This window comes from Camellia sinensis, chromosome 13, assembly GCF_055761805.1.
Source record: "Camellia sinensis isolate YWXY chromosome 13, ASM5576180v1, whole genome shotgun sequence".
In the NCBI taxonomy this organism is placed as follows: domain Eukaryota; kingdom Viridiplantae; phylum Streptophyta; class Magnoliopsida; order Ericales; family Theaceae; genus Camellia; species Camellia sinensis.
Genome location: NC_138973.1, coordinates 152814223 through 152840871, shown reverse-complemented (window position 1 = coordinate 152840871; position 26649 = coordinate 152814223). Strand labels below are relative to the sequence as shown.

The window sequence follows — 26649 nt, the reverse complement described above, 5'->3', positions numbered from 1 at the left end:
AATAATCTTAAAATTCGATCTGCTTCAATTTTATAGTAAAGATATCTAACGAAACTATATGAATATTCTTTCAAGTTGGGCAAGGCAGTGGGCGAGGAATATCATTTTATTTAATCAATAGGGGATTCTTTTTATCACAAAGTGTAGAAAGAATTATATTCTGGTTGTAATTAAATACTTTAAAACCTATAGGTGAAACAGCTGTTCATTGTTTATTCTTTTCATGCCTTGTGCTGTCTGGGAGAATTGATTAGATAACTCAATGTCAATGCAACTAGATGGAAATCTCATTAATTTGGAGAGATAGATGGAGATGGAGATGGAGATCCTTTTGAGTAATGTTAGGGATCATGAAAAAAAAAAAACATGAAGATGATTATGAAAGATTCTTCACCTTTAGATTATCCATACAATAAAACACCACACACTAATCACATACTAATCAAGAGATGAAAAATCTTCATGATGAATTTCATGATATATTTTTCATGATCCCTAACATTATTGATCCCTTTTTGACATTTTAAAAGCAAGCACTCCCTTCAAGTGTGGTCAAGCCATTTCACCCATCATCAAGTTAAGATGGAAGACCTTGCTCATTTTAGTAAGAAAACAAAGCACACGTTTAACTCTTCATACTCTAAATTGGCTTCCTTTTGCCACTCATGTTGCACTTTATTTTCTTCCTACTTTCATGTCCTAATCTTTCGTCTAAACCCATTTTGGGTTCAACTTCATTACTTTATCATTTTTTCTCTCATGGGTTACTTGGCTTTGAAGGTTTCAAAGCCAAGAACAGCACCTTCGTTTCGACCTAAGGACTTGGACTTGTTCTTCACCTCTGTGTCTGCAACCACAGTTTCTAGCATGTCAACAGTAGAAATGGAGGTTTTCTCCAACACCCAACTTGTTATTATTACCATTTTGATGTTATTGGGTGGAGAAGTTTTCAACTCCATGCTTGGACTTCAAGTGATGAGGTTCAAGCTCACCAAAAATTGTGGAAGTGGAAGTGGAACAAAAAATATAGAGGATTCAGTTAATACTGATTCTGTATCTTTACACTCACCAAATGATCTCAATCATATCGAGTTGGGTTTAGGCAACGAGCATCTGAAGTACAACTCGATCAAGTATTTGAGTTATGTGGTGCTTTGTTATCTCTTACTAGTTCATATAGGAGGTTCTACTTTGATTTCTATCTATATAATTCATGTTCCAAGTGCAAGAGAAATACTCAGCAATAAAGGCCTTCAGATACAAACATTTTCTGTGTTCACAACCGTCTCTACATTATCAAGTTGTGGTTTCATCCCGACAAATGAAAACATGATGGTTTTTGTTAAGAATTCAGGTATGCTCCTACTTCTCATTGCTCAGGTCCTCCTTGGAAACACCTTGTATCCACCATGCTTACGATTTCTGATATGGGTTCTAGAGAAAGTCACAATGAGGGAAGAATTCGGTTACTTGTCAAAGAACTACAGGCAACTTGGATATGATTATTTGTTGTCTGGTTTGCATTCTTTGTGGCTGGTGGCCATTGCTTTTGGGTTCATATTGGTTCAATTCATATTATTTTCTACCTTGGAGTGGAACGCAGAATCCATGAATGGTCTAAATTCTTATCAAAAACTTGTGGGATCGTTATTTGAAGTTGTGAATTCAAGGCATATTGGAGAATCTGTTGTCGATCTCTCTATCATCTCTCCTGCAATCTTGGTGGTGTTCATTCTAATGATGTGAGTCTCTCTTTTTCCTCGTTTGAAATCATGTTATTTTAGTAATTTTTTAATTTTTTAGCTAAAATATGAGACAAAAAATATAATATATTTGAGATAATTTTTTAATTTTTTACGAAAAAATATATAAAAAGTAGAGAGAAAATGAAATTTTTAACTTTTTACTATAAATTGTTGACTTTTTTATATTTTTAATAACTTTTTAATTTTTTAACTAAAATTATCACTTGTCAAACGAGTTGTAAGTCAACGGCAACCCAACCTGATTTGGGAGTTGATGTTTTAGAAATTATATGGTTTTTTTCTCCCTTAATTTAGAGTCCAGTTCGTCTGCCGTGGTTATTTGTGACGCTTCCTGCGGCGGTGCGTCGGTCCAAAACGATATCATTTTGGAACTACTTTTTTTTTTTTTTTTTCTTTTGCTGTTCATCCTCTTTCTCACTTCATCACTTTCACTTCACAACGAGCCAAAACACACCACAGAACTTTAATCAAAACCAGCCACTGTAACCTTAACCAAAAAAAAAAAAAAACAAAAAAAGTGAAGACTTTTAACAGTTCTGAGAAAATGGTTTTGATTAATTGAGAAGACTTTGGGGACTTCATTAATGGAGTACAGAAACGAGCCTAAGAAAGAGAAGACTTGTCGGAGGCCGATCTCTTCCCGGCGATGCCGATCGGAACAGATCTGAGACCATTGGAGTAGATCGGAGGAAGTTCGAACATCCTGAAAAACTTCGAAACAACTGTGGAGGAAGAGAGAGAGAGGTTTTGATTTGTATGCACCATGTATATCACATATATATATATATATATATACGATCTCAAATCTAAGGTGATCGATGCACGCGGTGCGGAGGTCGTGTACTGAAGATTTCGTCAATGGAGAAGTCGGCAGCCAAAGAATTGCAGTACGACAAAGATGGAGCGGTAGAGTTTGAGCCGAGCTCTGTGATATTTTGGCTCCTTGTGAGATGAAGTGAAAAAAAAAAAAAAAAAAAAAAAAAAGTCCAAAACAACGTCATTTTAGACCGCTGCAGGAAGCGCCGCAGATAACAACAACAGACGATCCGGACTACTTAATTTAATCATTATCAATGAATATTACTGTTCGAACAATAATAATATACATATCAGTGCCCTTGACCTACACGAGCTTGAAAACTGTGGTGCTGTTCCACAACTATTCATTTCTAAATGCAAAGCGATGCACAAACATAATTTAAAAATATAAAATATAAAATTGATGTGCTACAGACCTTTTGGAAGTGTGAGCCACAATGAATAATTTGGTTTCAAATGAAAAAATGTTGAATCATTCTGTAAAAATATTATACAACAATGGTTGAGGGTCATAATTTTTGTGACTTAAATGGTTCGAAATTGTTAAAACGACGTCGTTTTGAGTGTAAAACAACTTTGAAATTGCCAAAACAACGTCATTTTGACAATTTCGAATCGTTTGAACCATAAAAATTATGGCCCTCAAGCATTTTTCAATATTATATTTGTATAGCATCATTATCTTTTGCAAAATAATATTAATTTGCACTAATTTTATTAGGTAAAATTTCAATTGGCTTGTGGATTTTATTTTGATTTTTCTTTTTTTCTTTTTTCTTTGTGTAAAAGCCTCATTTGGAAACAGATTTTTTTAGTAACTTTTTAGTTTTTTGGTTAAAATATGATGTAAAAAACAACTAGTATGTTTGGGATGATTTTTTAATTTTTTACGAAAATATATACAAAAAGTAGAGAGAAATGAGAATATTTGACTTTTTGGTATAGATTGTTGATTTTTTTATATTTTTTAGTTACTTTTAACTTTTTAACTAAAAAAGTCACTTGCCAAACGAGGCTAATCCTTGATTTAGAAAGATTTTGACATTCCCTTCTAAAAAAGAAAGCATGGCTGCATGAGTGTGCATAAGTGTGTTTGTTTTGAGATATTATTTTATGGGATTGGACTACTAATCCATTCAGACTAATAGTCCATTACTTGGTTCAATTTTTTTGCTCCAAATTAATAGTCTTTCTGGACTATTAGTCCCTCATATAAGGGATTATTGTATCCTAGGGGAGAAGTGAGATTATTTCCATGGGATTGGTATCCCATGGGACCAATGTGTGAAATGTCTATTTTACCATCATGCTATTACTTAATAAACAATTGGAAAAGAGTAAAATAGTTTTTTGGACATTTATAAATTATTTTTTTAGTGTTGTTAATTTAAAATTATATATTAAATAAAAAATAAAAAATATAAATTATAAATTCTAAATTATAAATTTAATTAAAAATAATAAATTAAAAATTATAGCCTTATAATTTTTTTAGTGTTGTTAATTTAAAATTATATATTAAATAAAAAATATAAATTATAAATTTAATTTAATTGAAAATAATAAATTAAAAATTATGACCTTATAAATTAAAATTTGTTAGTGTTGTTAAATTATAAATTATAGATTATAAATTTAAAATTATATATTAAATAAAAATTATAAATTACAAGGGTAAAATAGTCTTTTGAACATTTATCATTATCCAATCCGTCCACCCAAATATTGGATTCACTAAAAATAGTTCAATCAAGACATCTAATCCTATGACTAAACAAATATATGATACAAATTCAGTCCAACTAAATAGTCTGGAGACAATGTATCTCAAGACTAACAGTTCGATGAATTACAATCTCCCTTATCCAATACGTCAAAACAAACACCGCCCTAATTCTTTTGACCCCACTTTTAGAGAGTTACGTCATGGCCTATTAGCCCTTTAAAGATTTTGATTGGCTTTATTTTACATACAAAATGGGAGGCAAGAGCTCTTACTTCATTAAAGAAGGAGAGTTTGGATCTGATTCTATTTTATTTTATTTTATTTAATTATTTTTGGGTTTTGATTGACAGAGAAGAATTTTATTAGAGTATGCTTATTAGATTATCTAAATTTTACCTTAAAATATTATTAAAAAATTTATTCCCTATTTTAAGAATTACTTGTTCATCTACTTCTCCCAACAAATTGCCTATTATTTCTCTATTCTATTAAAATAATATTTTTAATTACTTTTAAATTTAAATATTTTTTAATAATAAAATAATAAAACACAAATGCAACAGCACAACAACATAGCAGGAATTAGTTGAGGAATGCAAAGGGGTGATTGACCAGGCAGTCGACCGGCCAGACGACCGGACAGTCAACCGGTCAAACTAATTTTGGACATTTTTCTTCTTTAGTTCCAAGACTCTCACAAGACATTCGGGGAATGTCCAGGGGACATCCGGGAGGACATCCTTCACAAAATAAAATCAAAATTTATCAGATATAAGAGAGCTACAGTGACTCCCTATTTGTAGGGAGTCACTGTAGCAATACTTATATTTGGGGGTTGAATAGGGGAACCGCTGGGGATGTGTTTTGACAAAAAAAACTTCTTATTTTGAGTAAGAATGGAATATAAGAAAAGAGATGGGAATGCTCTTATGGAGCTTGAGAAAAGACAGAACCAGTAGAAAAAGGTATACACAAGAAGCAGAGGGCAGGAATGAAAAAGCATCACTCACACAAAACAACCCTCAACAATGTCAGTAAAGGAGCCAAACAAAACAAATAAATAAATAAAAATAAAAAAAGTAAAAATTCCCAAAAGAAAATACAACAAATCAAATTATCAGTGAAACAAATAATTAAAATATTGGTGGAAAATTGTTGGCCAAGTAGAAAGAAAAAACGTTTATTTGTTAATAATAGTGTATAGAATATTACCTTTAAGAAAACAAGAATAAAGCTTGAGGGCTCGAAAAGATGATGGCTCGATTGCCCCGAAATTGAAAATGACGTCGTTTTCAATTTTTTTTTTGTCCTCTCCTTAAACAGCGAGAAGAGAAAAGAGAGAAGGGAGAAAGGAGAATGGAGAAGAGAGAGAGAGAAGAGGGAGGAAGAGAGAAGAGCAACGACGTGATGGCGACGGAGAGCAACGGCGGCAATGGCATGATGGCGTGATGGCGACGAGAGATCTGTGTGTGTATACACAGATTTGTGTATACACACAGAGCAATGGCGATGGGCGACAGAGAGCTCCTCCTTCTTCCTCCTCTCATTCTTTCTCTATTCTTCTCTCTTCTCCTCATTTTTTTATTTATTTTGATTTTGATTTTTTTGATTTGTGTAGAATTGGTGATTTGTGAGATTTTTTTGAGTTTTGATTTTTGATTTGGGTTTGTCTGTTGTTGTTGCTGTGGGTTTGATTTTTGATTTTTTTTGAGTTTGTTTGTTTGTTTGTTGAGTTTTGAGTGAGCACCAGAGCAGCACAGCAGAGAGGGGGAAGGAAGAAGAGAGGGGAGGAAGAAGAGATTGAAGGAAGAAGAAAAGGAAAAAAAAAAAAATTCAAACGACATCGTTTGAATTTTCGAGGCAGTCGAGCCTCTGTGCATTCGGGCTACGTAGCACGGCCGAAAAAACAAACTTGTCACCATTGTGTAGTGATTTAGACTCTAAGCAACTTATGTCAACATAGTAAATTAAAATGAAGTACAATATAAACCTTTAACAATTGTGTTATGTTTTATAGGTATCTTCCTTCATATATTTCATTTTCCCTTGCTGATGATTGTGTAAAGGGATCAACAAATGAGAAAAAGAGCACACAACGAAAGAAGTTTGCGGATTATATATTGTTCTCACAGCTCTCTTATTTAGTCATCGTCATCGTTATCATTTGTATTACTGAGAGACAAAAAATGAAGGAAGATCCTCTCAACTTCAATGTTTTAAACATCACCTTTGAAGTAGTAAGGTAAAATTTGCACACTTGTTTAGTTACCATTGCCATGGTGATTGATGGTCCTATTATTGTTTTTTTGTTTTTTTTTTTTACAGCATGTGCAAGTAATTAATTATTAGAAACATTTTATTTATATAATGCCTTGCAATTTTATTCATTCATGCATAGGGTAACACTCAAGAATTGTATGTATCATTTTGTAGTGCATATGGAAATGTGGGGTTCTCAATGGGTTATAGTTGTAAGCGGCAATTGAAATCTGGTATCTACTGTAAAGAGTCATGGTATGGATTTGTTGGAAGGTGGAGTAACAAGGGAAAAGTCATCCTCATTCTTGTTATGTTCTTTGGAAGGCTTAAGAAATTCAGCAATCATGGTGGTAGAGCTTGGAAACTATCATAACAATACTACATATATCAATGTCATGTACATATCCATGTATTGCTTTTTGCACTTCCCTCTTTGTTGATGTAAGTTTTTGTATGTATTGCTTTCTTCATCAATAAAGTTTCTTTTTGCTGATAAAAAAAAAAAAAAGTACTAAGTTTTAGGGTTTGTGTGCTTCCCTTTCTATCTCTTTTGTAGAATGGTGCTTGTCTATTAGAGTTTGGCAATTAGCAAAGCTTAGTGCTTTTTTTTTTTTTTTTTCACTTGTTTATTGATAAAAAATAAGCAGGATAATTAGCAAAAGGGTGCAAAGAAATACATCCCTTAGCTCAACTTAAACAAGGAAGTAAAAAGAAAAACAAACGCACAAAGAAACATATACAGTACCAACAAAATAGCACTAGCCTAGCAATAGAGAAACATAGCACCAAAAATACGTAGACGAGAACAGACAAACAACCCTCTCATCATGTCTAACACTCCTGTCCAAATACCATTTACCATATTTAGAAAAAAAAAAACAAATTAAGAAGAAATATCATTGACGTAAATGAAATGAGTACACAGTAATCACATCGCTAATAAATCAATAATATAGGGGAGAGACTCTAATTGAAAGTAGACTCAAGCCTCACCCTTTTTTTTTCTTTTCTTTTCTTTTATTTATGTGAATTTTCCAAATTAGCTTTCCAAATTAGCTCTAAATACTGGATTAATCTTTCTTCACTTTAAAGTGGGTCTATTTTGATAGATATAGAGAGATAGAAACTATACAATAAGAACAAAATACTAAAGGCTTACTTTGCTACCAGTTTGTTCATTGCCTAGTTGTCAGCCACCCTATCTCACACAAGATGGAACTACCAGAAGAAATACAAAAAGAATAGCTGGGCATTTGATTCAATTCAAGACATGGGATAAAGCATGTATTCAAGCAAAGCGTTTGAATTTGACATTGGTTAGAATGATGAGCCGAACCTTTTTTCATGCAAGACGAATGCATGTGAATCATGGAAAATGCTAAGGAAACATGATGCTCTATGCTACGATTGTAAGCGAGTAAATAAAAAGGAGAAAGAAATGGGTGTTGAAAGACATACACTATTATTACATATTTTGCCCTCGTGCAAGAGGGTCCGAATGTCTGAGTGTTCGAATTAGACTAACTATTACAATACTGAATGAATAATGAATAGCTAACTAACTATCTAATTTATTACAACAATGAAATTACAACAATTACAACAATAAAAATTCACAAAGATCGCATGCGCGTTGATGAAGACAGTGTTCAGAAACTGCTCTGTTTGCCCCGACTGCTAAGTTTCACCCTCAGCCACTGCCCTCTGTTTTTGCCAAAAGTGCTCTGTTTACTAAACATTGGAGCTCGGCCGACCCCCAATGAGGCCCGGTTGGGTCCAAACAAGACCGGCCGTGCCCTATTTTCATGCAAAAAAATATTTTTGTGCTCTGAGGTGAAAATAGTACAGACAGAGCCTTTCTAAGCACTATCTGTCCCTTCTGCTCTTCTCCGTCATGGGAGAACTCAAGAGAAGAACGGATTCGATTCTAAAACCATCAATGATAGAAATTTGATTACTTGATGATTTCGAGCACGTTAGGACAAAAAGTTAATAAATGCAAATGAAAGACAAGCAGCCCCTCCTTCCTATCATGAAGTTAGCTCAAAGAGGGAGGTAGACACGCCTCAAAATTCATCAAAATATCATGAATTAACATATGATGACTCTTGACTCAATGGACTCGGCATAACGTTCGGCCAAATCCAAACAATTTTATTCATCTTCTTTATGTCGATTTCATTGATTTTAAGTCCTTTTTTACTTACCTTTCCATTCTTTAATCCTTTTGTCCCAAAGTGATATTAAAGTCCACCAAAATGAAGACAAATGTCAAACGAGAAGTGATTCTTAGCATGAAAGAGAGACTATGCTTTGACGATGAACCTTCGAAGAGATCAAGCCATTAAGCATATGAGGTCTCTCTCATGCCTTGAATTACAATCAATCGCTTGAAATAACTCTTAAACAAAGAAAACCAAGAACGGAGGGAGGGCGTAGAGATGATGTACGAAGTTGATTATTACAACTAAGTGAAAGAAAAGCCATCAACCCGAATGACTTGGTGTCTAAGGCCTAAACAACCGAAGCCGTGAGGACTTGCAACACAACAAGTATAAAATTCAAAGCATAAACTATTTAAATGAATTAAAAAGCCCCAAAATGTGAAAAAATAGTAGCTAAAACATCTTTTGAGAGAGCACAAAATATAAGCAAAACAAGGAGATACCAAAGCTAGTAAGCAAATCTAAGGAGGGGTGGCTAACCCCTCAACTTTTAGGACCTCTAAACCATATTTTTTAGCCTTTTCAAACTCTGAAAATCAGTTTGTAAGCCAAGGAAAATAGTGGTAAAACAAAGGGAATGAGCTATGAAGTAATTTTCAAGAAAGGGTGTTAAGCCTCTCTACCTTTGGTAGCTATTCAACCTTAAGTTCCAAAACTTGAAATGGATCCAAAACAGCACAAAAACACAAGAAATAGGTAGAGAAAGATTGTAATGAAAGCAAGGAAAAAAGGTGACAAACTTATACCTCTTGAAGAGATAAAGCTTTGGTTGTAACCCAAACTTGATTCTAGCACACTCTCAAGGTTGAATTATGATTCTCAAGGCTCAACCAAGGTTTCGAGGTTTAGCTGTAAAGGTGTATGCAATGTATAGATATGAACCAAGGATGATATAATATCTCAAAGATAGCTTGCAAAGGAAGAAGAAGCTCTCAAAGGTGTTTTGGCTTTTTTGAAATTTTTCTAACCCCCAACACTGAGGCTTCAGCTCGTATTTATAGAATTTGAGCCAAATAAGTCATAAATATCTTATAAAATAGACAGCTGGCTGATTCCTACCCAAAATAGTGTTTCTCGCCAAAAAGGCACGGTCGGTCCCAAATGGCCACGACTGGCCCCAAATGAAGCACGGTCGGGCCTAAATGTGGCTTCCCTGTTTCTCTGGTTCAGGCTTAGTGCATCTTGGCATGGTGCTAAAACATGGATTTTTGTGGTATAGAGGTATAGATTAGGTATGGAAGGTTGAAATGTTCGAGAGCTAAAAATCAGATTCCTTTGTTGAGAATTCGAACCATTGACAATGTAAATTTCATCATCGAGTGCGCGGGACAAAGTGGCCAAGTCTTGCAAGCAATCAAAAGTGGGGTGTCTACAGTTACTATTTATATTAATGAGATTGTGACATTGCATGGAGTGCCTGTGTCAATTGTTTCTAATAGGGACTCGAAATTTAGGTCGAGATTTTCGCAAAGTTTGCAAAAAGCATTGAGGACTGAATTGAGATTGAGTAGTGCATATCATCTACAGACCAATAGCCAGTCAGAAAGGACAATCCAAACTCTGGAGGATATGTTGCGTATGTGTGTGCTAGACTTTCAAGGAAATTGGGAAACTCATTTACCTTTAGCCGAATTTTCCTACAACAACAATTTCCATTCAAGCATTGGCATGGCACCGTACGAGGCATTATATAGCAGAAAATGTTGATGACCAATTTGTTGGGCTGAAGTTGGAGAAAGGCCTTTACTCGGACCCGAAATTGTGCAAAAAACAACATAAAAAGTGAAGCAAATTAAGCAATTATTGAAAACCACACAAAGTCGATAAAAAAGTTACGCGGATGTTCGAAGGCAAGATAGAGAATATGAAGTAGGCGATCATGTTTTTATTAAGGTGACACCAATGAAAGAGAAGATTATATGAAGAAAAGATATCCGAACCTCTTTCCACTTGATCCCATGTTATTCTCGGAGGAAGGTAATTGAGTTTGGAGGACCAAAAGTCCTAAGGGGGAGAGAATGTGACAACCACCTGCTTGATTAATTAAGCTAATTATGTGCTTAATGTTGAACAAGTGATTACGTGTTAATTATGGTGCCATGTGTTGTATGCATTGTATTGTTATTGCGAACAGATATGTATAGATATGAAATGAACCTGTCTGATTCAGTAGTTTATATACATTAAAATTAAATATTTGGACAGGCAATTAGAGCCTAATTCACATTGGTATGATTAAGTTTAGTTTGCACTAAATTAGATTTTTGATTATTTAAGAAAAACATCAGGTGGCATAATTTTAATAAATAAGAATTAGTAGTCTTAATTTAATATAGGCACAACATGAACTTAGGGAATAAAGGACTAAGCATATGACTACTCATCTATGCCAATAAAAGAAATATAGGAGCCATGGAGAGAAGTAGTGCATGTCATTGGAGTCAAAGATTTGAGGGAAAGAGAGAAAACCTAGAGAGCTCTAGGAGAAGAAGAAATTGAAAGCTCTTCAAAAATTCATCAACTTAAGGTAAGATTTCATTCAAATTTCTTGAACTTGAAACTCCTACACTCATCATATTCTAAGATATAAGGTTAATTAGGAGTTTTGTTTTTGTAATTGACAAATTAGAACATGCAAGCTACTTTAGAAAATAATTGAAGGAATTTGGTCTCAAATTCAACATGCATGGCATGAATTCATGACATTGTTGCTTATACATATATTTTCTTGTATAATTCTAAAGGTTTTGACAAGATTTTCTCATAACTTTTGGAATTGGAATTTTGAAACACTTGGTTCATGCTTTTATAATTTCTTGGAGTCTTTGATAAACTAAATTGGAAGAATTAGCTCAAATTATGGACATGCATGCTTTTATTCTTGTTCATACACATAATTTCTTGCATGGGTTTTGAAAATTGAAGGGCAATTTCATGGGATTTGAGGATTTGAAGCACAAGAATGCAAGTTTAAAGAATTTATATGTCAACTCAAATAACTTGATCATTACATGGAAATTGAGCTTTGTTTTGAACTTATGATTTTGTTTGAAGTTAGAAATTGTGAATTCAACATGTTTTTATGAATTTTGAGCTTTGAAATATATGGTTATGAAGTTAAATTTTGAAGAAAGGGAAGTCTAAAAAGAAGAGCATTTTTCAAACAACATTTCAACCCAGGCCACTCTAGTGGCCTGGGCCATCGCTTAAGCAGCCAACCCTCCTTTGCATCTTACATTCTGCTCGCTTGAGTGGCTTGGGCCACCGCACGAGTGCCTAGCTCCTTTGTTCACTTGCATTCTACTCGCTATACGGCCATCAAGGCAGGCTCAGTTTTGTTTTTGCTCAATTTTTCCAACTTTCAGGCCTCCGTTTACATGGTTTTCACATGTATTTGCGTTCATGTGAATATCATAGACATGAATGAATAGAAACCGAATAAGTATAAGTATCGAATTGAATAGAACCAACTGAACGAATTGAATGTAATTGAGTTGTTGTGCTTGAATTTGTTTGTTTAGGTCAGACGCCGCATCTTAAGGACGTGTTTCAAGGGGCCCACTGTGAGTAACAATGTTGTAAAGCTATGTTCAATTGTAATTTATGTTATGATCGATAAAATGTACTGTTTTTGGAAATGATACCGTTTACCGAATGATTGTCCTATTTTTTGAACTATAATCGAGGCATCCATAGCATCTGTTACTACTACTGTTACTGTTACTGTTACTGTTAATGCTACTGTTACTGTTACTGTTAGAGAGATTTCTACCAGTTCCAATTCTTGGAACTACTGTTTACTGTATTGATGACCATCAAATGATTCTTCGGTCTTTAAGACCTACTATACTGTTTTGCTATTGGATATACCACGTATGACTGCTATGATTTCACATGACTATGAAATGTATGAAATATTACTTTGTGAACCGATTGACCACTGAAACTGACTGTTTTAAATTGCTATAAGGACATCATTTATAACCCCTTTACACAATTGTTATTCACTGGGCTCTAGCTCATTGTTTATTATATATATCTAAGTGATCAAGAACCGTCTCGATCTTAGTGGTGTCTACATGAACCTTGTATTGTTAAGCCAACTATCGTGCCTCAATGTGAGGTTCCAAACCATTATATGTTAAGGCTTTAGGGTGGTTCAAGATTCAACTATCTGTAAATGTGAACCAATGTTATGAAGTTTTTGGTTTATAACTTTTGTTAATGGGGATTAATTCCCTAAGTTATGTTGTGTTTTGTATATACATTTATTGGCTTAGCCTTAATATAAAGGTTTGTTTTGTTCATTTAAGTCTGCACAACTCATTAGACGTTTTATTTTATCATTTATTGGCTTCTGTTGGTCCCGTTACTGTATTACTGCTAAGCAGGCCTTTGGTAGTCATGGTTTACTGGCCGGTTATGACACCAAACCTATCGGGACGGGTTTGGGTCGTGATAGAGTGGTATCAAAGCACAAGTTATACTGCACACACGTGTCCAAATGAGCTATAGAATGTCCTAGAAAGTAAATTAGGGCATTATATGAGCATTTGTAAGTTGTGTGTGGACATGTTCTGTGAATATGTGTTAACATAAATATGAGAACCATATTTCCAATGTTTACTATTGCCATGGTTTATATAGTGCAATGGAGAATACAAGAAATGTAGATGAAACTGAATCATCAGATGCACGAATTGCACGGTTGGAAAGGATGGTTTAACTATTGACTGAATCTTTAAGGCGACAACAATAGAATCAACAGATCCCACCTCCTCCTCTACCATCAGTTCAAAATGAGTCAAGAAACAATGATGATGTCATAGCCCTAACATAAAAGTTCAACAAAATGAAGCCACCAACATTCCAGGGAGATCTTGAGCCGCTGAAAGATAAAACATGGGTCTTAGAAACTAAAAAATTGTTTGAAGTATTCCTGTGTTCTGAGGCACAAAAAGTGTTATTGGCTACTTTCACGTTACAAGAAAAGGCAAGGTAATGGTGGATGCTCACTCCAGACAACAATGGTTCTATGACTTGGGCTTAATTCAAAGAGGCAATCTATGACAAATATTTTTCCTAATGTGTTCAGGGCCGCAAAGTATCCAAGTTTGAACAATTGAAGCAGGGTACTATGTCTATGGCCGAATATAAAGCTAAATTTATGAAGCTCACTCAGTATGCACCACACATGGTAGATACTGACTATAAGAAAGCCAGAAAATTTGAGGTTGGACTCAATGTGGAAGTACTTGATCGGGTCAATGTTCTCAAATTGACTAAATATGTGGATGTTCTTGATAGAGCTATCATGTTTGAGGCAAATATTGCAGCTTTAAAGCATGATAAGACACTGGTGACTGATTGGAAGGGTAAAAGGCAAGGGTTTAATTTCAAGAAGGGCAGAAACAACTCACAGAATAAGAAACAAAATACGGGGTTGACGAGTAGTTCTAATCAAGGAAACAATTCTACCTTGCCTTATCCAGAACGTAGTAGAAGGCATAAAGGGGTTTCTTACAAAATTTTCGGGGCATGTTATAGGTGTGGTGAAGTGGGCCACATAGTCAAAGATTGTCCTCTCGCATCTCAAGGCACTAATAGACCCGTAGCAAGTGCTGTAGCATCAACTGCTACACCAAAATCCAACTATAAAGCTACAGGGAGAGAAACTTTAAGACAAGGCTAGGTTTTCGCACTTATACCAGGAGATGTGCAAAATACTGAGACAGTAGTGTCAGGTATACTCCATATTTGTGCTCCAAATGCTTATATTTTGATTGACTTGGGGTCTTTGCATTCATATGTATCACATGCTTTTTTGAAAAAAATTATCTAGACCACTGGAACCCATGAATTATTTATTAGCTGTGTCTTCGCCTACTGGGGGATCTATGACTTGTGCATATATGTATCCTACATGTGAGGTTGGCGTTGGAGATGTGATTTTATATGTTGATTTATTGCCTCTAAATCTCGGTCATTTTGTTGTAATTTTGGGGATGGATTGGTTAACAAAATATCACGCCACTATTGATTGTGTAACCAAACAAGTTGTTTTCCGTCCACCTGGATTGCTTGAATTTATATTTAATGAAGTTGGTGTTGTACCTCCCCCATATTTGATTTCATTTATGAAAGCATGCAAATTGATTAGAAAAGGGTGTAAAGGATATTTGTGTTGTGTACTGACTATGCCTGCTATTGATAAAGCTAATGTGGACAGTATTCCTATAGTTAGAGAACTCCTAGATGTTTTTTCAGATGATTTTCCAGGGGATTTGATCGATAAGGAAATTGAGTTCTCTATTAAGGTGATACCAGGTACACAGCTGATTCCCAAAACCCCGTACTGAATGTCGACTACTGAATTGAAGGAGTTAAAAATTCAATTACAAGAGTTGTTGGATAAGAAGTTTATTAGGCCTAGTATATCATCGCGGGGCATTCCAGTCCTATTTGTGAAAAAGAAGGATGGTCCATTAAGGATTTGCATTGATTATCGTGAATTGAACAAGGTGATAGTGAAGAACAAGTATCCGTTGCCTCGCATTGATGACTTATTCGATCAGTTGCAAGGTGCCCAAGTATTTCCCAAGATTAATCTTAGATCTGGGTACCACCATTTGAAAGTCAAAGCTGAAGACGTAGAAAAGACTTCTTTTTGAACAAGGTACGGACATTATGAATTTCTTATTATGCCTTTCGGAGTTACTAACGCACATGCTGCTTTTACGAATTTTATGAATAGAATTTTCAGGTCGTTCTTTGATGAATTTGTCGTTGTGTTTATAGATGATATTTTGATTTACTCTAAAAGCCAAGAGGAACATGAACATCATTTGAAATTTTTTTTGCAGACCTTGAGAGAGAGGAAGCTATATGCTAAACTAACAAAATGTGAGTTCTGGCTTGATAGTGTTATGTTTTTGGGACATGTGATTACTAAAGATGGTATTTGAATTGACTTGCAAAAGATAGAGGCAGCTGTGGATTGGCCTAGACTAACTAGTGTTACCGAAGTTCGAAGTTTCTTGGGTTTGGCCGAATACTACTGAAGATTTGTGAAAGATTTCTCGAAGATTGCTTTACCACTTACTTAGTTGACTTAGAAAGGAGTACCGTTTGAACAGGCCTGATCAAAGAGAGTCGGCTTTTCAAGAATTGACGATTCGACTTGTGACTGCACCAATTCTCACCTTACCCTCAGGTACGGATGGATTTACTATTTTTAGTGAGGCTTCTTATAAGGGTTTGGGGTGTGTATTAATGCAGAATGACAAAGTAATAGTATATGCTTCTCGACAAATGAGACCACACGAGAAGAATTATCCAACCCATGATTTGGAGCTTGTCGCCGTAGTATTTGCATTGAAAATTTGGTGCCACTACCTATATGGGGCAACATGCGAAGTTTACATAAATCACAAGAATTTAAAGTATTTCGTTACCAAGAAGGAGTTGAATATGAGACAACGGAGATGGCTGGAACTGATAAAAGATTATGACTTGCAAATCTTGTACAATCTAGGGAAAACTAATACCGTTGTTGATACATTTAGTTGAAAATCAATCGGGAACTTAGCTTGTTTACTCACCGGGCAAAGAATATTGCTACGTGATCTAGAAACACTTGAAGTTGAAATTGTCTTGCGAGAACAAGGCGGGACTTTGGCTGCTATTTCTATTCAATCGGCAATACTTGAAGAAATTAAAAAAAAATAGTTACAAGATGAGTTTTTGAAGAAAGTTGTAGAAGAAAGGGACTCTAAACCGAGACCGGGTTTCATTTTGAGACTGGTGTGCTAAAGTTTCAAGACCGACTATGTGTACCGAATGATGTTGACTTGAAGAAACGAGTTATGCAAGAAGCTCATAATTCCAAATTTGCTATCCATCAGGGAAACACAAAAATGTACCAAGACTTGAAGCAAAATTTCTAGTGGCCAGGAATAAAGAAAGAACTTGCTGAATTTATGGCTAAGTGTTTACAATGCCAACAAGTCAAAGACGAACATCAACGACCTGCAGAGTTGCTTCAACCACTGCCAATACCGGAGTGGAAATGAGAGCATATCACTATGGATTTCATTGTTGGATTACCTCGCTTCAATAGAGGTATGGATTCGATTTGGGTTATCGTTGACCTTTTGACTAAATCTTCTCATTTCTTACCTTTGAAATTTTTTTATAATGCAGATAAGTTGGCTACTATTTATATTAATGAGATTGTGAGATTGTGAGATTGCATGGAGTGCCTGTGTTACTTGTTTCTGATAGGGACTCAAAATTCACGTCGAGATTTTGGCAAAGTTTGCAAAAGGCATTGGGGATTGAATTGAGATTGAGCAGTGCATATCATCCATAGACTGATGGCTAGTTAGAAAGGACAATCCAAACTCTAGAGGATATGTTATGTATGTGCCTGCCAGACCTTCAAGGAAATTGGGAAACTCATTTAGCTTTAGCTGAATTTGCCAACAACAACATTTTCCATTCAAGCATTGGCATGGCACCATACGAGGCATTATATGGTAGAAAATGTCGGTCACCGATTTGCTGGGCTGAAGTTGGAGATAGGCCTTTACTCGGACCCAAAATTGTGCAAAAAAAAATAGAAAAAGTGAAGCTAATTCAGCAGCGATTGAAAATCGCACAAAGTTGATAGAAAAGTTACGCGGATGTTCGAAGGCGAGATAGAGAATATGAAGTGGGCAATCATGTTTTTATTAAGGTGACACCAATAAAAGGGCAAACTCGCTTTGGAACCAAGGGCAAGTTAGCACCAAGGTACGTTAGGCTGTATGAGATTATTGAAAAGATTTATCTAGTGGTATATCTGGTAGCTCTCCCTCTTGAGACAGAGCATATGCATAATGTATTTCTTGTTTCAATGGTGCGGGATTATCTCCAGGATCCTTTTCATGTTATTGAGCCTACCCACATGCTTTTGAGTGATGATTATACTTATAAAGAAAGGCCCATTCAGGTTGTGAACCGATGGGTCAAGAAGTTAAGGAACAAAGATATACCATTAGTTAAAGTGGATTGGAAAAATCATGGTTGGATTTATGCGACTTGGGAAAGAGAAGACGATATGAAGAAAAGATATCCGGACCTTTAAAATATGGTAATTCATGCATGCATGTAAGATATAATTTCTAATTCATCATAATTTATAAGGTTTATGCTCAAAATTGAAGAATCAAAACAAATTCGTGCATGCATGTCCAAATTCCTACAATCTTGGCTCAATTCACACACTTAATTACATATACACCTTGAATTTACAATTAAGTGACTCAAATTCATAAAACATGGTTCAAACACTTACTTAGGAGCTTCAATGTGGCTTAATTAGCAAGAGCTTGAGTTGTCTATACACAGTTCTTCAATCTCTTGAGCAAATCTTCAAATTTGAGCCTTCTCCCTCTCTAGAATCACAGTCTCACTCTAGCTCTCTCTCTCTCTCTCTCTCTCTCTCTCTCAATCTATTCCAGATTTTTTGTTCAAAGTTCTGATCTCAATAAGCATTCTCAACATATATATAGTAGGTGATTAGCTTAAGCTAAATCAACATGCGTAAGCTTAATTAATCCAACTTAGTTATAATCAATTTAACCTAATTAATTTGATCCAAATCAATCTTTAATTAAATTTCACCGTAGGCTCTAAAAAATAGGCTAATTATAATGATGCGGTCAATTTTGGTTTTTGTCGCCTCTACGACCCTCAATTTTAGTTTATTACGGAATATCGAATAGATTTTTCTATGATGAACAACTATGAATTCAAAAGTGCATATAATCACATGCTTAGCATCTAAAATCATATTAAGCACATAATCACAAATATAATTTAAGATTAATAGCATAACACAGAACGAGGTTATCACATTCTTTCCCCCTTTAGGAAGTTTGGTCCTCCAACCTTATATTACTTTCCATTGGAAACAAACGTGGGTAGTATTGTCGCATCTCCTCTTCTTTCTCCCACGTGGCATCCCTTCCATAATGTTCTTTCCATTCCACTTTCACCATTGGAATTGACGATCAATGATTTGTTCTGGCCATTATTTGTACCCTATATTTTCATCGAGAGCTATTCGGTGGTAGTCTATCACATGAAATGGATCCCGAAGGCAGCCTCTCAACATTAACACGTGGAACACGCTATGCATTTGTTCCATGCCCGACGGTAAAGCAACTCTGTAGGCAATTGGGCTAAGTCTCTCCCGAATTTGAAATGGCCCAATGTAACGGGGTGACAACTTACCTTTCTTGCCAAATCTTGACTGGCCTTTTATTGGAATTACATGAATGAATACATGGTCACCAACTTCATATTCAAGTGGCCTTCTTCTAACATTCGCATAGCTCTTTTGTCTGCTATGTGCTGTCTTGAGCCCTTGTTGAATTACTTTGATCTTTTCGGTGGTGGTTTGCACAATTTCACGCCTAAGCAAGACTCTATCCCTAACTTCTGTTTGATAGACTGGTGATCTACATTTTCTACCATATAAGACTTCATACGGTGCCATGCCAATGCTGGAGTGGACTCTGTTATTATACGCAAACTCTACCAATGGTAAGTAATCTTCCCAACTCCCCTGAAAATCTAAGGCACACATTCGAAGCATATTTTCTAGAGTTTGTATGGTTCATTTTGATTGTCCATTAGTTTGTAGATGGAATACAGTATTAAATTTGAGTTTTGTCCCCATTGTTGCTTGAAGGCTTCTCCAGAATCTAGATACAAATTTTGGATCTCTATCCGATATAATGGATACCGGCACTCCATGTAAACGGACAATTTCATCAACATATATAGTGGCAAGTCTATAAGCATCATAAGTAGTCTTTACAGGAAGAAAATGTGGAGATTTAGTCAGTCTATCAACTATAATCCCGATAGAATTCATACCTCTCGGGGTTCAAGCTAGTTCAACAACACAGTCCATGGTAATGTGCTCCCATTTCCATTCTAAAATAGGGAGAGGTTGAATTAGACCTACTGGTTTCTGATGTTCAGCTTTAACTTGCTGGCAATGAAGACATTTAGACACATATTCTGTAATTTCCCGTTTCATATTAGGCCACCAATAACTTTGTTTCAAATCCCGATACATCTTGTTGTTGCCTGGATATATTGCAAACATTGACTTGTGGACTTCATCCAGAATTCTCTTCTTTAAATCAGAGATACTCGAAGCACACAATCTGTCTTGGAATTTCAACGCTTCATTCTCCACACTAAACCCCGGTCTCAGATTCGTTTCAAACTCATCAATTATCTTCTTGAGGAACTCATCCTCCCTTTGTTTCTGTTTGATCTCATTAATTATTATCGGTTCAGCTGAAATGGCGGCTATCAATCCGCCTTGCTTATGGAATACCACTGCAATTTCAAATTTTGCAAAATCTTTTAGTACTTCTTCTTGTTTAGTAAGCAAATAAGCTAAGTCCCCCGTGGACTTTCTACTCAAAACATCAGCTACGGTGTTGGTTTTACTCGAGTGATACTGAATCTGGAGATCATAATCTTTTATCAATTCGAGCCATCTTCTCTGTCACATGTTCAGTTCTTTTTGGGTAAAGAAGTACTTTAGACTTTTGTGATCCATATAAACCTCACATTTTTCCCCATATAAGTAATGCCGCCAAATCTTCAAAGGAAACACTACTTCATGTGTCGCGTAGTTCTTTGCATGTGGTCTCAATTGTAGGGAGGCATAAGCAATTACCCTTCCGTTTTGCATTAACACACAACCTAGACCCTTATAAGAAGCTCACTAAATATCACAAAATTTTTCGTACCTGAAGGCAATGTCAACATTGGTGCAATAGTCAATCTCATTTTCAGTTCTTGAAATGAAGATTCCCTTTCATCATTCCATTCAAATGGCTACCCCTTGCATGTAAGTTAGGTGAACAGTACAACTATCTTGGAGAAGTCTTTTACAAACCGTCTGTAATACCTATCTAAGCCCATGAAGCTATAAACTTCCGTTACATTAGTCAGTGTAAGCTAGTTCGCAGTTGCCTCTATCTTTTGTGGGTCTATAGAAATCCCATCTCTATTAATGACATGCCTTAAGAAAACATCCTCATCAAACCAAAATTCACATTTCTTTAGTTTAGCAAATAATTTCTTTTCTCTAAGTGTTTGCAGGACAGTTCTCAAATATTGTTCATGTTCAATTCTACTCTTTGAATATGTCAGAATATCATTAATAAAAATCACAACAAACTCATCAAGGTAGGATTTAAAAATTCGGTTCATAAGATCCATAAACGTCGCGGGTGCATTAGTCACCCCAAATGGCATAACTAGGAATTCATAATGTCTGAACCTTGTTCTAAGTGCGGTTTTCTCAACATCTTCTACTTTCACCTGCAACTGTTGGTACCCGGATCTCAAATCAATTTTTGAAAATTCTTGTGATCCCTGCAGCTAATCAAATAAATCATCAATACAGGGCAAAGGGTATTTATTTTTTTATCGTTACCTTGTTCAATTCTCGGTAGTCAATGCACAAAAGTAAAGTCCCGTCTTTCTTCTTTACAAATAAAACCGGTGCACCCCTTGGCGAAGTGCTTAGTCTAATAAAACCCTTATCGAGCAAGTCTTGCAGCTACTCTTTCAATTCTTTCATTTTAGCAGTAGACAATTTGTAGGGGGTTTTGAAGATAGGTTGGGTGCCTGATACAACATCAATAGTAAACTCTATCTCTCTATTAACCAATTCTCCTAGCAATTCATCAAGAAATACATCCGAGAATTCTCTAACAACAAGAATACTTTCTAATTCGAAATTCATAGATTGCTCAGTCAAGATACTACACAAGTAATCCTGACACCCCTTTCTAAGCAGTTTACATGCCTTTATTGGTGAAAATAGATAAGGTGGAGACACTACACCATTACCAAAAAATTGAAATTCATCATGTCCTGGTCGTCCAAACGCAACTCGTTTTGTTACACAATCGATGGTGGCACAGTATTTAGACATCCAATCCATACCTAGGATTACATCAAAGTGTCTAAAGTCCAATGGTAGCAAATTCACATATAAAGTAGCACTGTCAACACTTATATCACAAACATGATATACAGATGTGCATAACACAGATTCCCTAGATGAAGAAAACACACATAACATATATGGTAATGATTCTAGGGGTCTATTCAAGCTAGATGCAAATGTAGTGGACACAAAAGAATGTGTGGATTCGGAATCAATTAACACAAAAGCATCTTGATTACATATAGAGATAGTACTTGAGACAATAGCTTCAGTATTCCGTGTGTCACTTGGGACGAGTGCAACGACTCTCCCTTGTCTCCTTGTGTCTCTGTTAGTACCAGACCTCGTAGTATTCCCCGATTTTGGGATGGATCCAGTCGAACTACCAGCTGGTTTTCCACCTATTTGTTGCTCAGTTTGGGTACAATCCTTTGCCATATGTCCCATTTTACCACATTTTAAGCAAGCCCGGAGATACGGTAACAAATCCCACATTGTCTCTTACCACATTGATTACATGTTGGTGCCATATCTCTGGTGGAGCCTGAAGTGCTTGAGGATCCCATATTCCATTTTTTCGATGAGCCCTCTTTGAGAAGGAGCCCTGTCTCTTACTTTTTTAATCAGTTGGCGGTTTACTCTGATTGGCCATATTAGTTTCGGATATTAAAGCCCGATCCAACACATCAACGTAAGTAGGCAGTTTCAATACATTCACTCTTTCTTGAATATCATTGCGGAGACCGCCCTCAAATTTTCTTGCTTTCTTATAGTCGGTGTCAACCATATGCGGTGCGAACCTAGCCAATTCTGTAAAGTTTGCCTTGTATTCTACCACAATCAGATTGCCTTATTTAAGCCCCTCGAATTCAACCACTTTTCTATCATGAGCACATTGCGGAAAGTATTTGTCGTAGCAAATCTCCAAAAATCATGCCCAATCAATACCCTTGTTATTCTCACGGATTAACATCCACAACCTCCTTGCTTCGTTTTCAAGCGTGCATGTTGCCAATTGTACTTTCTTTGTTTTAAGGCATGGAAATACTTCAAATTGCTTTTCTATTCTGAGGACCCAAGCCTCTGCCTTCAATGGATCCACTCCCCCGTGGAATGTCTGCTGTTTCATCTTCTTAAACTCCTTAGTAAGAGCTATTGTTCGATCATCATTTTGCAAATCTTGCACAGGCTGTACCGGAGGTCAGGGTGGTGGTTGTTGCCACTGTTGTTGCCATTGTTGTTGTTGCCTCAATGTCTCCACCATGTCCTGTATCAACCTTTTCATTCTATCCAGTTTGGCAATAGAGGATTCCTCTATCTCATCAGCTCTTGTCCTCACCATTATCTAATGAGACTTGTATTATATATCATACAGACACAATGTACACAATATTCATAGACAAAAAGAGCATGCATTTATCGGGTAGTCACATATTTCAAAACACATTAATATATTCTTAATGCATTCAAGCATATATTTACCATATGAATGCAACTTAAGTCTTTTCTAGACACTCTATTGCTCATTTGGATGAGTGTGTGAGTTATTACTCGTGCTCTGATACCACTCTGTCATGACCCGAACCCGCCCTTAGAAGTTAGGTTCATAACTGACCAGTAATCATGAGATTATCAACGACCTTAGACAAAAATCAAATCATGCTTAATAATAGGGGGCCAAAAGCGGAAGCAAAATGTAAATCATTGTCCAATGAGCTGTGCATGTATGGCAAAATAAAAACTTTTCACACATATATAATAACTCACACATCACATACATAACCAATTTATACATGTCCAGGACCATCAAAAGCAGTCTTAACAAAAACCAAGGTTATGTCCGAACTTGGTCACACATGACCATAAAAAAATATATATATATATATATATATAAAGAAACAAAAAACAAAAAACAAAAAACAAAAAACAAAAAACAAAAAACAAAAAACAAAACAAAACAAATAAAAGAAAATCAAAAGTAAAGCCTTTAGCATGAGGCAACCTTGGTTGACTCCACAAACTTGGTTCTTTGACAAACTCACTGGGGCTGGGGTTGGACATCTCGCTGCTCACTAACATAAATATAGATAAAAAGTGAGCTAACGCCCAGTTAATAATACTAGAGTAAAGAGAGTAATGAATGAGATTTGCATATACACAAATCATACTTATACTTAATACATATGGAACACAATTCCCATTCATAACGTACTTAAACAAATCTTAACAGAACTACCTCGGGTCCAATCTATTATACTTAGTACACGAAAGGGGCAAAACGACCTTAGGTCCAAACATTTTCTAACTGATCATAACATATGTACTAAATGACCTCGGGTCTAACATTTCCAAATTCTTATTTATGCGCATATTCAAATTCAAGATCATGTTCACATTTAATGGATCCATGCATAAATGACCATCCGGTCCTTAACATTGTATGCACAAAATGACCTTAGGTTCGTTATTTCTAAATTCATGTTCACGCGTGCGTTTATAATCATGATCATGTTCACATTCAAAACGACCTTTGGACCAATCAATTCCTTGTTCAAATGACCTTTGGTCCATTTAACAGTCATACAAAATGACCTTCAGTCCAATTCATATGTAATATGACCTTGGGTCTATCTTGTCAAATATTCTAAATGGCCTTAGGCCCATTCTGTGTCCCTGTCAAATATACCATACATCCTTGGGCCCAATTTATATTCTTGTAAAACATACTAAACGGCCTTAGGCCCATTGTGTATTCATACAAAACGACCTTTGGTCGAATCTTATAATTTCAGGCTTACCAATCACGTTTCAAGTCTTTACGAATCAAACAGGTAGAATTACTCATCCATAATACAAATTCATGAGTTCGGAAAACTTACCACATAGGTAGTATTTAAAAAATAACATACATGAAAATATCTTTATTGAGATATTACTCACAGTGTTCAGATGGTTGATTCGCCCTCGCAATTGACCCTACACAATTCATAACACATTCGGAAATGGGGTAACAATATAATTCAACCCATTCTTTAATTCATTTATCTCTTAGGCTTATTTCTACCTCTTTAGTTCATTTAAGATGCTCAATGTATGCCTAAGAATGCTCAGAAATGAAAAAGAATGGAAAGTGAGACATAAAACAACTTTTCAAAGTTTCTTGAAATAGGGCACTTCGCTCGAGTGCAACATTGGTTGCTCGAGCAAACCCCTTTGTCTGTAAAAGTACTGAATGCTCTCATTTTAGCTTGAGCCAACTTTTTGGTTGCTCGAGATGAGACTAAAAATAAAGTGTGATCGCTCGAGAAATCTTTTGGTCGCTCAAGCTAACACCAAATGTCTGCAAAAGTACTAGGAGCTCGAAATTTACGCTTGAGCGACACTTCCATCGCTCGAGCGAACTGCTCGAATTCTGCAATCTCTAGAATTATGTTTGAGCATCAAACACACATTCAAGGTTCCAAATTCATGCATGACTCACTCAAACATGCAAAAACACTCCTAAACACATATATTTGAAGTTAGTTTCAACCCATTGTTCAAAATTCCATGAATTCATCAAAATTCAAACCATAAACTTCATGTATGTGTACTATTTTTCAAATTTTGCATCCATAGACTTTTTAAACTTAGAATTGGACTCTAAAACATGGTAATTCATGCATGCATGTAAGATATAATTTTCAATTCATCATAATTTACAAGATTTATGCTCAAAATTGAAGAATCAAAACAAATTCATGCATGCATGCCCCAATTTCTACAATCTTTGCTCAATTCACAGACTTAGTTACATATACACCTTGAATTTACAATTAAGTGACTCAAATTCACAAACCATGGTTCAAACACTCACCTAGGAGCTTTAATGTAGCTCAATTAGCAAGATCTTGAGTTGTCTATACAAAATTCTTCAATCTCTTGAGAAAATCTTCAAATTTTATCATTCTCTCTCCCTAGAATCACAATCTCACTCTAGCTCTCTCTCTCCCTCTCTATTCCAGATTTTGTGTTCAAAGTTTTGAGCTCAATAAGCATTCTCAACATACATATAGTGGGTGATTAGCTTAAGTTAAATCAACATGCTTAAGGTTAGTTAATCCAATTTAGTTATAATCAATTTAACCTAATTAATTTGATTTGAATCAATTTTTAATTAAATTTCACTGTAGGCTCTAAAAATTAGGCTAATTATAATGATGCAGTTAACTTTAGTTTCTATCGCCTCTACGGCCTTCAATTTCAGTTTATTACAGAATACCGAATAGATTTTCTTATGATGAACATATATGAATTCAAAAGTGCTTATCATTAAATGCTTAGTATCCAAAATCATATTAAGCATATAATCACAAATATAATTCAAGATTAATAGCATAACATAGAATGGGGTTATTACACCTTTACTTGGAGAAGAATTATATTTTTACTTAGCAGTCTCTCAGTACACCATGAGCGCGGTATTGGTGTGCGCAGAAGAAATACAACACTTGCCTATCTTTTATGTGAGCAGGACAATGTTGGGCTCCTAAACGAGATACTTTTCATTAGAGAAGCTTGACTTAGCTTTAATGATGGCATCCAAGAAGTTGTCACACTACTTCCATGCACACACGATTGTGGTGTTAAAGTATTTTCTTTGAAGGCCCTGTTTGAAAAGGCAGACTTCTCTATAAGGATATTGAAGTGGGTTGTAGAGTTGGGACAATTCAACATCAAGTTCCAACCTCGAATGACCATAAAAGCTCAGGCACCAGTAGACTTTGTGGCGAAGTTCATTCTAGGAAGTTATTTTATTTGCCCGGTTGACCTAACCAGAGAAAC

General features: G+C 35.6%; 1 protein-coding gene across 4 annotated transcripts; it reads left to right on the top strand.

Annotated features, from left to right (window-relative positions):
• The first annotated feature begins 544 nt into the window (after positions 1-544).
• HKT1 (high-affinity K+ transporter 1) lies at positions 545-7078 on the top strand. 4 transcript variants are annotated; one of them, XM_028245854.2, is made up of 4 exons: positions 545-1354; positions 1439-1742; positions 6329-6553; positions 6745-7078. In XM_028245854.2, the coding sequence occupies exons 1-4, from the start codon at positions 583-585 to the stop codon at positions 6941-6943; spliced, it is 1500 nt and encodes a 499-aa protein (XP_028101655.2). In that variant the 5' UTR covers positions 545-582; the 3' UTR covers positions 6944-7078. The 4 variants fall into 4 exon arrangements, with proteins under 4 accessions (XP_028101655.2, XP_082759888.1, XP_028101656.2 ...); XM_082903762.1 differs by lacking the exon at positions 6329-6553; XM_028245853.2 differs by having other exon boundaries at positions 546-1742.
• The last annotated feature ends 19571 nt before the right edge of the window (positions 7079-26649 follow it).

Bases quoted from the DNA above. Each gene is read 5' to 3' on its own strand.
- HKT1 (XM_028245853.2), top strand. From the start codon at position 583: ATGGAAGACCTTGCTCATTTTAGTAAGAAAACAAAGCACACGTTTAAC. The intron at 1,743-6,328 runs GTGAGTCTCTCT...TATGTTTTATAG, and splicing joins GTGGTGTTCATTCTAATGAT to GTATCTTCCTTCATATATTT. The intron at 6,554-6,744 runs GTAAAATTTGCA...ATCATTTTGTAG, and splicing joins ATCACCTTTGAAGTAGTAAG to TGCATATGGAAATGTGGGGT.